At 44.1% G+C, this 15,390-nt stretch overlaps 1 protein-coding gene across 1 annotated transcript in view; it reads right to left on the reverse strand.

The window, feature by feature from the left end:
- Positions 1-15,390, reverse strand: part of LOC135539805 (lysyl oxidase homolog 2A-like) — a 46,008-nt gene that overhangs the window by 5,240 nt on the left and 25,378 nt on the right. The window contains exons 4-12 of the mRNA XM_064965940.1: positions 9,076-9,284; positions 7,695-7,911; positions 6,871-7,054; positions 5,987-6,138; positions 4,104-4,271; positions 1,435-1,600; positions 975-1,215; positions 554-669; positions 311-447 (exon numbers count right to left, since the gene is read on the reverse strand). Of these exons, the coding sequence (XP_064822012.1) occupies positions 311-447; positions 554-669; positions 975-1,215; positions 1,435-1,600; positions 4,104-4,271; positions 5,987-6,138; positions 6,871-7,054; positions 7,695-7,911; positions 9,076-9,284 (1,590 nt within the window). The remainder of the gene's footprint in view (positions 1-310; positions 448-553; positions 670-974; positions 1,216-1,434; positions 1,601-4,103; positions 4,272-5,986; positions 6,139-6,870; positions 7,055-7,694; positions 7,912-9,075; positions 9,285-15,390) is intronic.

A 15,390-nucleotide genomic window follows, 5' to 3' on the forward strand; every position in this document is an offset into this window, starting at 1 on the left:
TAATGATCATGCTGTTTAATCAGCTTCTTGATATATCAAACCTGTCAGGTGGATGGATTATCTTGGCAGAGGAGAAATGCTCACCAACAGGCATGTAAACACATTTGTGCACTAAATTTGAGACCAACACTTTACATGTTGCGTTTATATTTTTGATCAGAGTATAAGATTCACATGTTATACAAGGACCTTGCTCCCATATCATATTTGATGTAGAGATTCACATGCCTATCCTAACATAATTTTTATTTTAAATGACGGAAGAAGAAAAAAATGTTTTGAAATAAGACAAATTAAATACGATTCTCACCTGGAAGATGTAGTCTCCTGGCACGACGTCTGTCACGTCTATCCACTGACAGTCGATGTCGTGTCTGTACGTATCCCAGCACCCAACAGTGATGCCCTGCTGCCCGAAGTTAGCACACTCGTACCTCTTCTCAATACCTGGCCGGCCAGAGAGACAACAGTGCTAAAGTACAGAATCAGGAACATAGACGAGGTTTGCCGTGATCATTTTCATCATTTGTTCTTCACATTAAATCCTCTTTACCCTCTTCACATTGGGTGTCCTCCAGACAGAAGCTGGCCTTGTGTCCCTCTGCCACCTTGGTGCCGTTGAGGCTCAGTAGGTCATAGTGGGTGAACACCTCCATGCTGTGGTAGTGCCTGGACAGGGAGACGGAGACAGTCCATCATCATAACCAGTCTGTACACCCACAGCAGGCACTGCCTCCACATGACTACAAATCAGACCACAAATCTATGATCTCACAAGACTGTGACAATGACCACCCTCTCCAGAGGACTTTTATCGTAGCACAGTGATTGTTCTCAACTCACGTAACACAACGATGCTCGCTTGCATGCCATTGTCCAACCCCTCCTTCATCATACCTTTCACTACTTAACTCAATGACTAAAACTGAAGGACCCAGGAATTCATCCTCCGGTCCGACGCCATGTTTCTATACCTGTGGCACTCGTGCCAGATCCAGGAGTTGTGTGCGGCCCTGGGGCGAAAGTCTGTCAGTCCGTTGTTGTGTATCTGGGAGGAGAAGCGCAGCAGGCGGCGGTAGGAGGACGATGTGGCGGCGGCGGCGCTGCTGGACAGACAGTGCTCCTCGTTGGCACACTGCAGTATGTACATGGGCCGGTCCTCCAGGTACGTGGTGTGTTCCACCACCTGGGCGTTTAGAACCAAGTCTGGGGCCGCTGTATGCCGAGGCAGAGGATAGGTTGTTGTTAATAGGGAGATCAGAGGCTGCACTTTGAATAGAGACCCAAACAAGGATTCAAACAACAGCAAAATGGCCTCCTAAAACCTTTTGGGGGTAACATGGACTTGTTCAAAAACAACATTATTATTATTTTTTTAATGTTTTGCAACGGTGTGCCATAATGAATGCGACGCAGCTACTGTAAGTTACTTACTCTCAGAGCAGGAGACTCCAGCAGCGAAGCGTCCTCCCCCTCGGGGGCAGTCGAGGTGTTTCCCATGATGGAGGCACTGGGCCAGAGTCATCTCTGTCCCCGAGCACCTGACCCCGCTCATCACCACGTCATCAGCACTCACGTCTCCTGGCCAGTACCACGTCTCCTGGTAGTGAGAAATAACACAGACAAACCGATCAAACATAGGCCGAGCTTCAACTCTTCCAACTCAAAATGGAAAACTGTCATTTCATCATCCTACCACAAGAGGTTTCCCTATCTACATTTCCATCCTTGCAAGTCATGAGACTGCACAGCTGTTGTTGCGATACGGGAACATCTGCCTAGATGTCGTTGATTGTGATTGTCCAAAACCCCTTCACAAGATAGACATAGCAGAATATTGGTTAGGCCACTCTTTCCTTGGAGGATGTTTACTAGACTTCATGTATCTGATGAGACTTTATAAAGCAAGTTGCAAGATCCTTAAGCAAACAAAGTCTCTCCGTCTGAAGTCAAATGTTGCTATGTCGAGAGAGAAAGATAATGTATTACATCTGTCCTCATGGGTCTGATTCAGCCTCTTTATAGTATCATCTGTATGTCTCTGACAATGCCCAAAGCCAAGGGAATACTCCTGTAAAACTCATCATTTCCAGGGTCTCCCACGGAAGGAGTAAGTATGGGTGGGTTGGAGGGAAGGAGGGGGGCTAGGGAGATCTACGGAACAGAGTTTTAGACTTTGGTATCATATGTTCCATCTGTCCCTCTGCCTGCAGAAACACTTAGTCTGCGTTACTAATGGAACCCTATTCTCCTGCTTTTGACCAGTCACTATATAGGGAATCTGGTACCATTAGGACGCAACCTTAGAGTGGGTTGAGTCACTGACGTGATCTTCCTGTCCGGGTTGGCGCCCCCTCGGGTTCGTGCCGTGGGGGAGATCTTAGTGGGCTATACTCTGCCTTGTCTCAGGGTAGTAAGTTGGTGGTTTAACGATATCCCTCTAGTGGTGTGGGGGCTGTGCTTTGGCAAAGTGGGTGGGGTTATATCCTGCCTGTTTGGCCCTGTCCGGGGGTATTGTTGGACGGGGCCACAGTGTCTCACGACCCCTCCTGTCTCAGCCTACAGTATTTATGTTGCAATAGTTTATGTGTCGGGGGGGCTAGGGCCAGTCTGTTATATCAGGAGTATTTATCCTGTCTTATCCAGTGTCCTGTGTGAATTTAAGTCTGCTCCCTCTAATTCTCTCTCTCTCTTTCTCTCTTTTCTCGGACCTGAGCCCTAGGACCATGCCTCGGGAGTACCTGGCCTGATGACTCCTTGCTGTCCCCAGTCCACCTGGTCGTGCTGCTGCTCCAGTTTCAGTGTCTGTCTGTCTGTCTGTCTGTCTGTGCGTACGTGCGTGCGTGCGGGTGTATATGCTAGGTCCAAATACATTTAAAGGATCCCCAAACACATAATGACATTTTCATGTAAACTGCCATTAAAAGGGGCATTAGTACACAATCATCAAAATCACACAATTACTGTGCAAAAGAGTTCTATCAGCCCAGTCCAATTTCCAGTCATTAAACTCTCCCACCCATCAACCCAGTTCTTCCATGATTCATAAATACTTTCCAGACATATATCACCACTGCCAGTGGCATTCAGCAGTTGTTAGAACACTGCAAATTAGAGAAAGTCTCTCAAACTGTAGAACTGCAAGAAAAAATATTTAAAGAACGCAGATAGTGCTTTCCTTTCGGCGTGTATCGAGGTGCTTTCCTTAGAGAGGTGTATCACACTGTGGGACTAAAGACAGCTCTTGAATCACTCTTTAAATACAACAAATAATCAAAATAGCAGCACTAATCAGCAGATAAGCGTACCTACCCTACATACAGTTTTCTGATGGTTGTAGGCCAATTAGACTTCAAAGAGCAGGAATGAACTCCCCATCATCAAATGTAGCCTGTAGCCTTTCATCACTCCATCACCTCAGTTAGTGTGGAGACTATAAGCTGTAAAGTCAGTGTGGAGACTATAAGCTGTAAGGTCAGTGTGGCGACTAAGCTGTAAGGTCAGTGTGGAGACTATAAGTGTTAAATCAGTGTGGAGACTATAAGCTGTAAGGTCAGTGTGGAGACTATAAGCTGTAAAGTCAGTGTGGAGACTATAAGCTGTAAGGTCAGTGTGGCGACTAAGCTGTAAGGTCAGTGTGGAGACTATAAGTGTTAAATCAGTGTGGAGACTATAAGCTCTAAGGTCAGTGTGGAGACTAAGCTGTAAGGTCAGTGTATAGACTATAAGCTCTGAGGTCAGTGTGAAGACTATAAGCCCTGAGGTCAGTGTGGAGACTATATGCTCTAAGGTCAGAGCCCCTTTTACTTTCCTTCAGTGAACATTTCCAGCTGTTTACAGCTAAATGACGTATATAAGAGCCATATAGATATATGGGGTTTGCTGGTGGCATATATTTATAAATGAGGCCCACTTGATGATGTACTTTTATGAAGTATTATGAAGACTATTTCCCAACAAAATGTATAATTGACCCTTTTAATATTATTACATGTTGTTGATACTTACACAGAAGCATATTTACCCTTTGTCAAAGAATGTTAGGCTCTTGATTGTCTGGCTGACCAGCCAATGTGATGATATTTTGTTGTGTATAAACTCACCTGGAAGGCGTTGTTGGCAAAACCGAGACCCAGCTGTCTGCACACGACTGTAGCCTCTATGGTACCCCAGCTGTCACTGCACACCGTACCCCACACCAACGAGCCGTTCTTCTCCGCCAGCACTTCCACACGCCCTTCAAATGGGTTCCGCCCACCGCTCAGACGCAGCTGCAACCAGAGATTAGATGTTTATAAAGGCAGTCCCATTCTGCTCATATATTTGGTGTTTATTGGACAGGGTAGAGATGGAGAGGGAAGACAGGAGGAGAAAGTGTGCTGAAATAGCAGTGGGTTCAATTCAAACCCACGCTGCAGCAGTATGTGTTCTGGGTCAGCGACTTAGACTGCTAGATCACCCGCTAGGCCACAGATGATCTGTTTATTATGAGGCCAAAAATTCACTTGATTCAAAGAGGTAGTATAATCCCTCACATATGTGTTAAGTATTCTGTTCTTCATGGAAAACTCAAATATTTGCCATAAATCCTATCTTTAGGCTTTACCTAAAGTATTTCCAGAGGCAATAAAACATCAAATATTTCTTATACTATAAAAATGTTTGGCAAAAATGTGTGGTTGGTGTTAGAAGCAGAATCAGAATAACAAAAGAAATGTGCAAATCCACGGATACACCCCTACTTCCCGTGGCTATGCCTACCGGTGGATTCAAAGCCTCTCAACGGTCAATACATAGCATCAGTAATCCAGGGTTTATATAAATCATTGTGTATAACCCATACAGTGCATTCGGAAAGTATTCTGACCACTTCACTTTTTCCACATTTTGTTACGTTACAGCCTTGTTCTAAGATTGATTCAATTGTTAAAATGACTAAATAGTTTTTTTCTCTAATCCATCTACACACAATACCCATAATGATAAACCAAAAACAGGTTTTTTGAAATGTTTGCAAAAGTATAAAAAATAAGTAAATATCACATGGGAAGTTTCCCACATTCTTCTCTGCAGATCCTCTCAAGCACTGTCAGGTTGGATGGGACGCGTCGCTGCACAGCTATTTTCAGGTCTCTCCAGGTCTGAGAGTCCTTTAGGTGCCTTTTGGCAAACTCCAAGCAGCCTGTCATGTTTCCATATGGCCACTTTACCATAAAGGCCTGATTGGTGGAGTGCTGCAGAGATGGTTGTCCTTCTGGAAGGTTCTCCCATTTCCACAGAGATACTCTGGAGCTCTGTCAGAGTGACCATCGGTTTCTTGGTCACCTCCCTGACCAAGGCCCTTCAACCTGATTGCTCAGTTTGGCCGAGCGGCCAGCTCTAGGGAGATTCTTGGTGGTTCTACACTTCTTCAATTTAAGAATGATAGAGGCCACTGTGTTATTGTGGACCTTCAATGCTGCAGACATTTTTTGGTACCCTTCCCCAGATCTGTGCCTCGACACAATCCTGTCTCAAAGCTCTACGGACAATTCCTTCGACCTCATAGCTAGGTTATTTCTCTGACATGCACTGTCAACTGTGGGACCTTACATAGACAGGTGTGGGCCTTTCCAAATCATGTCCAATCAATTTAATTTAACACAGGTCGACTCCAATCACATTTCAGAAACATCTCAAGGATGATCAATGGAAACAGGATGCACCTGAGCTCAATTTCCGAGTCTCATAGCAAAGGGTCTGAATACTTGTAAATAAGGTATTTCCATTTTTTGTACTTTATAAATTTGCCAACATTTCTAAAAAACTGTTTTTACTTTGTCATTATGGGGTATTGTATGTAGATTTATGAGGGAAAACATTACTTGAATCCATTTTAGAATAAGGCTGTAACATAAGAAAATGTGGAAAAAGTCAAGGGGTATGATTACTTTCCAAATGCACTGTTTGCAGCAACATGCGTGCTGCATGTGCTAGGTCTACTCACTCTGTTCTGGAAGCCCATGGCAGGAACATTACATCGAACTGCAGCGTCCTCCTCGTGACTGCAGCCCAGGGCATCTCTATTGAAGTAACACTCAGTGAGGGATTTCTCAAAGCCAGAACACTTCACCTCATTCATATGGACCGGGCCCATTCCTACAGGGGAGAGAAGACACACTGGGAGTCAGATCCACCCCACTCTCAATCACAGAATTAAATATGTATCTCTATGCTTTCAATAATCCAGGACACAGACACTGGACTGGTTTCCCAGACACAGATTTAACATAGATCAGGACTAAAAAGCATTCTCAACAGAGAGTCCTCCAATGAAAAAGCCTTTTAGTTCAGGACTAGGCTAAATCTGTGTCTGGGAAACCGGCCCACTATGTTTAATTGAATAGCAATAATGCCTAACAGGAGTAGAAATCCCACTGAGAGTGGATATGAACTCTCCTGCCAATTTTAAGCCAACTCTGACCCATTCAAGTAGGGCACTTGGGAACATTAAACTGTTCCTCCTCTCTCTTTTTAAAACTTTGTCAAGTCAAAATAATTCATGTGAATAAAAATGGATTTTCCACAATATAATGTGTGATCACTCCCTTCCTGCTGTGTCTGTCTCCAGCATATGACAGGACAGGAACATTTCTCTGGCAGTGTTTGCTCTGTAACTAGAGCCAAGGTGGTCCGAGACACAGGCTGACAGCAGGTCAAGAAAACAGAAAAGACACCATCCTCTGTTACTGTGTGGTTATACAGTATCTGAATAGTGGATGGCAGAGATGGTTGGTCTGAGACTTGGATCACTATGGATAAGCGCTTGCATATTCCATTACAGCAGATTCATGTACTTGAATGGGAGAGAGAGAGAGAGTGAAGACCTACCTTGTCCCAGTTTGCCTCCAGCGAGGGCCTCCTTGGCACTACCGAAGCCCAGTTCTCGACACACCACGGTGGCTGCCTCTAGGTTCCAGCTGTCATCGCAGACGGTGCCCCATTCACCATTTTTCAGCACTTCCACTCGCCCTTCCCCTATGTTGGCCCCGCCTCTCAGGCGCACCAGGGGTTGCTGCGGAAACGATTGACCGTGTTAGGCCTACTGTTACTGAGAAACAATAGTTTACAATCACTTGGCATAGTTAAAATATCCAATTACTTTGATATGTGTGTATGTATTCTTTACAGAAACAGTCCAGTAACTCAAATTTGGATTTTGTTTGTTGAACCACACAAAAATAAACAGTATCGTATTGTTTCATACATCCTGAGCTTATTGTGAATCACAGAGAGAGAGAGGGAGAGAGAGTTTGAGATCTCAGTGTATCTATTTTCCCTTTTGTCCAGAGCCCATGAGTCATCGGTGAAGTGTTCGAACACAGTGTTCTGCAGTCTCTAAGTTGAATCACATGCAACGTGATATAAAACAGCACAGCACATAATGCAGAAATCAAAAAGTGGATTTTATAGGAAAGATCACTAAATCAAACTGTAATTGTAACTGTTTCCTTATATTAATTAACATTAACAACTAAGGTTTGTCTTTCATAATTTTCTCCTCTTCTGAATGCTTTCCATTTCAATACAAGATACAAGGCCAGAGACAGCTCAAACTCCAGTAACATCACATCTCCATCATAAGCAGTCTCTTGTACAGAGGTCCTATGAATCACAGTTCTATGCTCTCTCTCGTTCCAGATGATCCAACCTACCTCCACCCTGTAGGCCTTGCTGAAGCCCTGGGCGTGGCTGGGAGCAAAGGCCCGTCCTGGAACACAGTTGACCACCACGGGCAAGCCCTTCTCACAGGTGGCATTCCCCTTCAGCTCCACCTTGTGGCCCAGCTTACAGCCATGCAGGCTGGCCTCGTTCCCTGTGCAGTTCACTCCGAAGCCCCAGTAGTTCTTCTTCCTGCGCTTGGACAGCAGCCTGAGACAGGAAACAAAGAGATTGAGTTGAGTGTAGTTGAATTTAGTTGAATTGCACTGAATTTAAATAGTAAATGTTTCTCTTTTAGCCTGCTGTAAAAACATGAACTTGTCTACAGTACCTGATGAGGAAACTTTATACCAACTTTTGTTTTTTAATACATAAAATACTACCCTACCCCTCATTAATACATTTCCCCAGTTGAACTTGGGAGGTTTAAACGTTTTTTTTTTTTATTGACTGTTTTAGTACAAAGTACAATGGCAGTATTGTAGTCAAAATAACATGCAATTCCCATCAGTGGAGGCTGCTGAGGGAAGGACGGCTCATAATAATGGCTGAAACGGAACAAATGGAATGGCATCAAACACATGGAAACCATATGTTTGATGTAGTTGATACCATTCCACTGATTCCTCTCCAGCCATTACCACAAGCTCCTCCCCAATTAAGGTCCCACCTCCTGTGATACCATTACCAGTCCAAGTCATTCATGGCCCAAGTCATTCATGGTCCAAATGTGAAAAAAATACTTTTGTGAGAATATTAGTGGACACACACAAAGTGTGATTGTTGCCCAACCACTTTCTCTTCTTCTCCAGTTAACACCACTTCTCTCACAAGTGCCACATGAGTTTTAGTGACCACAGAGAGTCAGGGCCTTAGTTTAATATCTCATTGGAGACATGACCCTTTGTAGAGCCACCAAATGGGATGAGTGCCCCCTACTGGCACCCCACACTACTTCCAACAGCATCTGGTGGTGCAAGGACCGACCCCCTCCCCTAGAAGAGGGCCATTAGAGGGATACAGACCAGAATGGTATGGCTGCCTGCTGGAATAAACAATCTGTCTGATTTAAAGGAAAGATTCCATTTTTTTATCTATTTTTTTAAATGTGTATTTTGGATGTAAATGGCATGTTATAGAAGTGTCCAGGTGTGCAGGTCTTTAGATGCTGTATACGTGAAATTGTGTCATTTCAAACTTCATCGCAACGTTATATTCAATTTTGTTTGACCCAAGCAAAACTTTTCCATGTGCCCACGCACAGGCTATCGCTCGAGTCCAACTAAATGGAATATGACGAGAGAGAGAGACACATTTGGGAGCACTTCATGAAGTCTGCATGTATCTTTCCCTCTTTTCTGTTATGCTGCTCACTTGTAGACTTTAGTGTTGTATCTTTTCTCTCCAGGGAAGCCGTACATCCCACAGATGACCCGGCTGTTCATCTCAGTCCACTCCAAGTCACAGATCTGTCTCCACTTCCCCCCGTCCTTCACCTCCAGGTAGCCCTCCGTCATGGGAACCCTTTTACGCTGGGAGGAGATGGCCCGGATGCGCACATCTTCCACCTGGACATTCAGACTCTGCAGAAAGAGAGAGACACAGAGTCCCTGGATCAGCCACAGTCATTCAATCATGTATTATTTCACTTGAAGATTATCAATGAAAGATTTGGGACAGTGCAGCCATGGCATGGAGCACAACTGAAGCCTTATTCTTATTTTTGACATACTTGCCTTTAAAACCTCTACGGGATCGGCGTCCCTATACCGGGACGGTTGAGCGTGCGCTAATGTGATTAGCATGACGTTGTAAGTAACAGCAGATTTTACAGGACTTAGACATGTCTTATATGGGCAGAAAGCTTAAATTCCTGTTAATCTAACTGCACTGTCAAATTTACAGTAGCTACATTTTGTATTACCATATCATTTTTGTATGTTTTCTATAGTTATGTACTTGAAAATATATCACTTGACCAATTCGGCACATTTTGGGCAGACTTGATACAAAATATTGTCCAGTATTACAATGCTTCACTGGATCAATCTGAAACTTTGCACACACACTGCTGCCATCTAGTGACCTAGATAATCTAAATTGTGCCTAAACTGCAATATTATATTATGGCCTTTGTCTTGCATTTCAAAGATGATGGAACAAAACAAAACAAATTGAAAACGCATGTTAATTTGTTCGTATTATCTTTTACCAGATCGAATGTGTTATATTCTCCTACATTTCCACAAACGTCAAAGTGTTTCCTTTCAAATGGTATCAGGAATATGCATATCCCTGCTTTAGGTCCTGAGTTACAGGCAGTTCGATTTGAGAATGGCATTTTAAGCGAAAATGTAAAAAACGGGGTCCAATCCTTTTAAACTGCAATGCCTCCCTTAACCCTATGAATGTCTAGAATTTGTTGTGCTCTGTCACCAACTTGACCAGAGATGTGAGTTCAGGGTAAGGTGTATCAAGGGCCAGGTTGGGGTACACAGTGGCAGCACAGATGGAGCTTCTCAACATGGAGAAAACCTTTGAACCACACGCATCATCAATTTGTTTTACTTGGTGACTTTTCACTTCCTGTAGGACTATGTTACACAACTTTTGAGAAAGTAAATGAGATGTTGAAAATATAATTGATTGGGACTAGGAATGGCATTTGCATAATCAATCATTCAATTATGTTTTCCCATCGATCTTCTCTCAATTATAATCAATCACTAAAATACAAAGTGGGACTGCAAAAACACAAATCACGCTTTTAAGCTATCTTGATCCAACTTAACAAAAATCTGGATTGAGTGTATTTTATTTAACTTTTATTTAACTAAGCAAGCCAGTTAAGAACAAATTCTTATTTACAATGCCGGCCAATTGTGCGCCGCCCTATGGGATTCCCAATCATGAATGGTTGTGATTCAGCCTAGAATCTAACCAGGGTCTGTAGTGATGCCTCTAGCACTGAGATGCAGTGCCTTAGACCTCTGCGCCACTCGGGAGCTCAAACTACACCAAGCTTTTCAACAAGCTACAATAACAGTCGAGAGAAAAGCTGTTGCCTGAGGGCTGAAGTAAGCTGAGGGTGGTCTCGTAATTCTAAAGTATGGGGCTAACCCTAAACCCAACCGGCCAGTAGAGGGGTCATGGTCCTCAGTTACCCTCCTCTGTCTGTCCTGAGAACCCTTAAAGGAGAGTGGCGTCTTCACATTTGAGGAAAAAGGAAAGGGGGATACCCAGTCAGTTGTACAACTGAATGCGTTCAACTGAAATGTGTCTTCCGCATTTAACCCAACCCCTCTGACTCTGTTCAGCCCCATAAGCCCATAGAACCATAGACCCATAGTCTAACTCCTGACAGTAATGTGTATGTAGAGACATGTACTCAGTGCCAACCCTCTAAAAACTCATTTGATAAGCCATGAATGCTGAGCTCAGCCTTTTCTTCAACAGCCAGTCGTCTCGCCTGCTAAGAAAGACAGTCCAACATTTCTGTGTGAATCCAGAAACATTAGCGTTTCGTAAAAATGGGGGTGGTTTTCCGGAAATGGCGTCAGCCTCTGGGAATGTTCGTATTCTCTCGACGCCAAAAATGTAGTGGTGAACGGAAAGACGTGATTGAGTCGAGACTGTTTTTGCAGTGACCCCAGTCACCCGACTACTGACTACAGTGGCAAGAGAGAAGAAGGTCTTTCATACATTTAAATCCCGACGGTCACTTTATCACTGTGAGTTTCCATCAACAAAGCAGAGCAAGGCAGGGTGAACGTGGTCAAGGGAGAGAGTGCCTTGAAAGGACTTGGAGGTTCTAGACGCAAAGTGGGCGATGTTTCTCTCTATAATGTAAATACATGACGGGCGGAGGGGAAGCCGGTTTGAAGTGGGGGCTCTTAAAACCATCTCAGTGTTTGGTTTGGCAGAATGGTCCAAAAGGAAACCAAAGGGCTGAGAATGTGCAAGGGGGGACACATGAGACCTGCAGCTGGGGTGCATATACACTCATTTCCCCGAAACAAGACCACCAGACATAACACCGGCATCAGACAGTTTGCTCAAGGTCCACCTAAAACTACACCTTGTTTAGGAATGTGGAAATTGTGCTTAACAAACATCAAAACACTATTTAGGGAAGTTTCAGACACAAATGTCTCAGAACTAGTGACCTTCATTAATGACTAATATTGTTATCACCCTTAGCCTTGGTGATTGTGTTATGACTTCTCCCAAGCAAGTTTATTGTCTTTGGACCGTGGTTAGGTCATACTCATCTCGGGAGTCAGACGAGTGTAGTCATACTCAAGGTCTAACTCTAAGTGTCATTAAAAGAAAATGCATCTCCTTCCCCAACGTAAAAAATATTTTCACATGACCCTCCCCTTGTACTGTAAAATATTTTGCGCACCCTCCCCCTTCATAAAATGTACTCAATTTTTTTTATTACCACCATAAATAACAAGAACCATAGCAAACCCTATGTTTATAAATGTGGATATCAACTTTACCGCTTCAGCATGGTTTTGTGGCACAGTCGATGCAATGCAGGGCCAAGAAGGTTGAGGGTTCACCAACCATCAAAGAGGAGCTCACTCTCCCTGCCTGTTTCATTACACTACGATCAGTGACGTCTGCAGACAATGATCAGCTAGAGGGCAATCAGATTTTCAACAAAATTCTATTTATGTAAAGATGAATGAAAATGAAAACATTAATTTACCTTGGTCAGATAAGTGTTCACCCCCCTGAGTCAATACATGCTAGAAAAACATTTGGCATTGATTACAGCTGTGAGTCTTCTTGGGTAAGCCTCACAAGAGCTTTGCACAATTAGATTGTGCAATAGTTAACCATTATTATTTTCAAAATTCCTCAAGCTCTGTCAAAGAGTTGGGGATCATGGCTAGACAGAAATTTTCAAGTCTTGCCATAGATTTTCAAGCAGATTTAAGTCAAAACTGTAACATGGCCACTCAGGAACATTTACAGATGTTGTATGTATGGGGGACAGAGGAAGGGGCAGTCATTAAAAAATCACGTCAACTCCTATTATTTCACACAGAGTGAGTCAATATAACTTTTTATGTGATTTGTTAAGCCAAAATGTACTTCTGAAATAATTTAGGCTTGCCTACACAGCCAGACTGGGCTGTTACCGTGTCTTTCTATAATCTGTCGAGAGTAGACCCACAACTGATCCAAATGGAATGAAACATTCAAATAACAGGGCTTTTGCGCCATCATTCAAATGTAATTTTACATTTACATGTGAGTCATTTAGCAGACTCTCTTATCCAGAGTGACTTACAGTTAGTGCATTCATCTTAAGATAGCTAGGTGGGCCTCCCGGGTGGCGCAGTGGTTAAGGGCACTGTACTGCAGCTGTGCCATCAGAGACTCTGGGTTCGCGCCCAGGCTCTGTCATAACCGGCCGCGACCGGGAGGTCGGTGGGGCGATGCACAATTGGCCTGGCGTCGTCCTTGTTAGGGAAGGCTTGGTCGGTATGGAAGTCCTTGTCTCATCGCGCACCAGCGACTCCTGTGGCGGGCCGGGCGCAGTGTGCGCTAACCAAGGTTGCCAGGTACACGGTGTTTCCTCCGGCACATTGGTGCGGCTGGCTTCCGGGTTGGATGTGCGCTGTGTTAAGAAGCAGTGCGGCTGGTTGGGTTGTGTATCGGAGGACGCATGACTTTCAACCTTCGTCTCTCCCGAGCCCGTACGGGAGTTGTAGCGATGAGACAAGATAGTAGCTACTACAATAAATTGGGGAGAAAAAGGGGTAAAAAAAATAAAAAATAAAAAGATAGCTAGGTGGGACGACCACATACAGTGCATTCATCTTAAGATAGCTATGTGGTACAACCACATATCACAGTCGAAGTAAATACATTTTTCCTCAATAAAGTAGCTTTAAGCAAGGTAAGTGGGAAAAAAAGTTAAGTGCGAGAATGAAGAGGTGAGGAGGTGGTGCAAGGGGTGTCCCGTTGGATTATTTAAGTTACTCTTTGAATAGGTAGGGTTTGGCAGCAGGGACTCTGTTGTCCTAGCTTCAGGGAGAAGCTGGTTCCACCATTGTGGTGCCAGGACAGAGAATAGCTTTGAGTGGGCACTGCCTTGACGTAACGGTGGGAGGGCCAAGAGAGGTTTTGAGCATAGCCCTGAAGGTATGAGGGGGGGGGGGGTAGGTCCTCTTGCTGCTCTGTAGACAAGTACCAAAGGTTCTTTGCACTCTGGGAGGGGGACACCGTGGAGCTGTCAACCGTGATGGAGAGGTCTTGGAGCAGGCAGGCCTTACCCGGGAGGAAGAGAAGCTCCGTTTTGTTGAGGTTGAGCTTGAGGTGGTGGGCCGACATCCAAGTTGAGATATCTGCCAGACACACAGAGATGCGTGTCGCCACCTGAGTGTCAGAAGGGGTGAAGGAGAAAAGTAGTTGAGTGTCATCCGCAATGATAGGAGAGACCATGTGAGGATATGACGGAGCTGAGTGACTTGGTGTATAGAGAGATGAGGAGAGGACCTAGAACCAAGCCCTGGGGTACACCAGTAGTAAATGGTGCTGACACAGATCTTCTCCACGTCACCTGGTAGGAGCGGCCTTCCAGGTAGGATGCAATCCAAGAGTGTGCAAAGTCTGAGACGCCCAGCCCTGAGAGGGTTCACGGTGTTAAATGCAGCAGATCTGAACAAACGACCCACCTACCACTATTGTCACCATGAATGGCTGATAGAGGGCAGGATAGACAGTTGACTGATAGACTATATTGACCTGTGGTATAGTGCATGCAGAAAAGCGTACTGCATAAGGGTAGTACTAAAACATAGGGGAGGCGCATGCAAGCAGATGAGGAAATGTGGCTATATGGAAGACCTTATATAGTATAGCAGACCTGCAAAATGGCTCATGTGAATTAGGAAAAAGCACACTAACCTCTCCAAAGCAAAAAAAAAGTTTGACAATCCTCCCCTATTTTGGACAAGCCCACCCCACCCCAGTACATTTCAAACTGTCTCTTGGTAGGCCGTCATTCTAAATAAGAATTTGTTCTTAACCGACTTGCCTAGTTAAATAAAGGTTAAATTTAAATAATAATTAGATCATAACTAAAAACATTTGTTTGTGGGAGTCGCTTTGGTCAATATACTTGTATCGCAAAACGGATACTCAAATAAACTATTCATCTATTTCTGTTTAGTCCTTTCAGTTGTCATCTGTGCAACCTAATGCTAACCTGAACTGACCTTTCGCCGATAGGGCCCGACAAGCCTGTTTGTATGATTCATCCTAAGACTATTCACAAACAACTTAAATCTTACAACTCTTACGTCCAAGTAAATACGTCTAAAAATGGTCATTGACAGTTTGATGGGCCTCTAAAAGTAGAAAGGGAATTTCTACTGGACTGGACATCTCCTTATGTAAGTTAGACTTTTAATACCCTACTGATTACTCAACCATTTCCACAGCAGCCATCTGGAACAAGGCAGAATGTTTTCCTGTCTGGGTTCCCCATCCATCAGTAGGTGTCTATGTGAAAGCGAGGTAGGCCACGATCATTCCAGTAACTGACTAATTCAGACTGAAACTACTGTGCATTTCTTTCCTCTCATTCACCCCACTGCCCGACTGTGCTTCACGTTGGGCTTACACGTGCCTGCCTTCTCTTACTAAACATGGGGGGAAATTAATGTT

The sequence above is a fragment of the Oncorhynchus masou genome, chromosome 5 (genome assembly GCF_036934945.1).
Source record: "Oncorhynchus masou masou isolate Uvic2021 chromosome 5, UVic_Omas_1.1, whole genome shotgun sequence".
In the NCBI taxonomy this organism is placed as follows: Eukaryota; Metazoa; Chordata; class Actinopteri; order Salmoniformes; family Salmonidae; genus Oncorhynchus; species Oncorhynchus masou.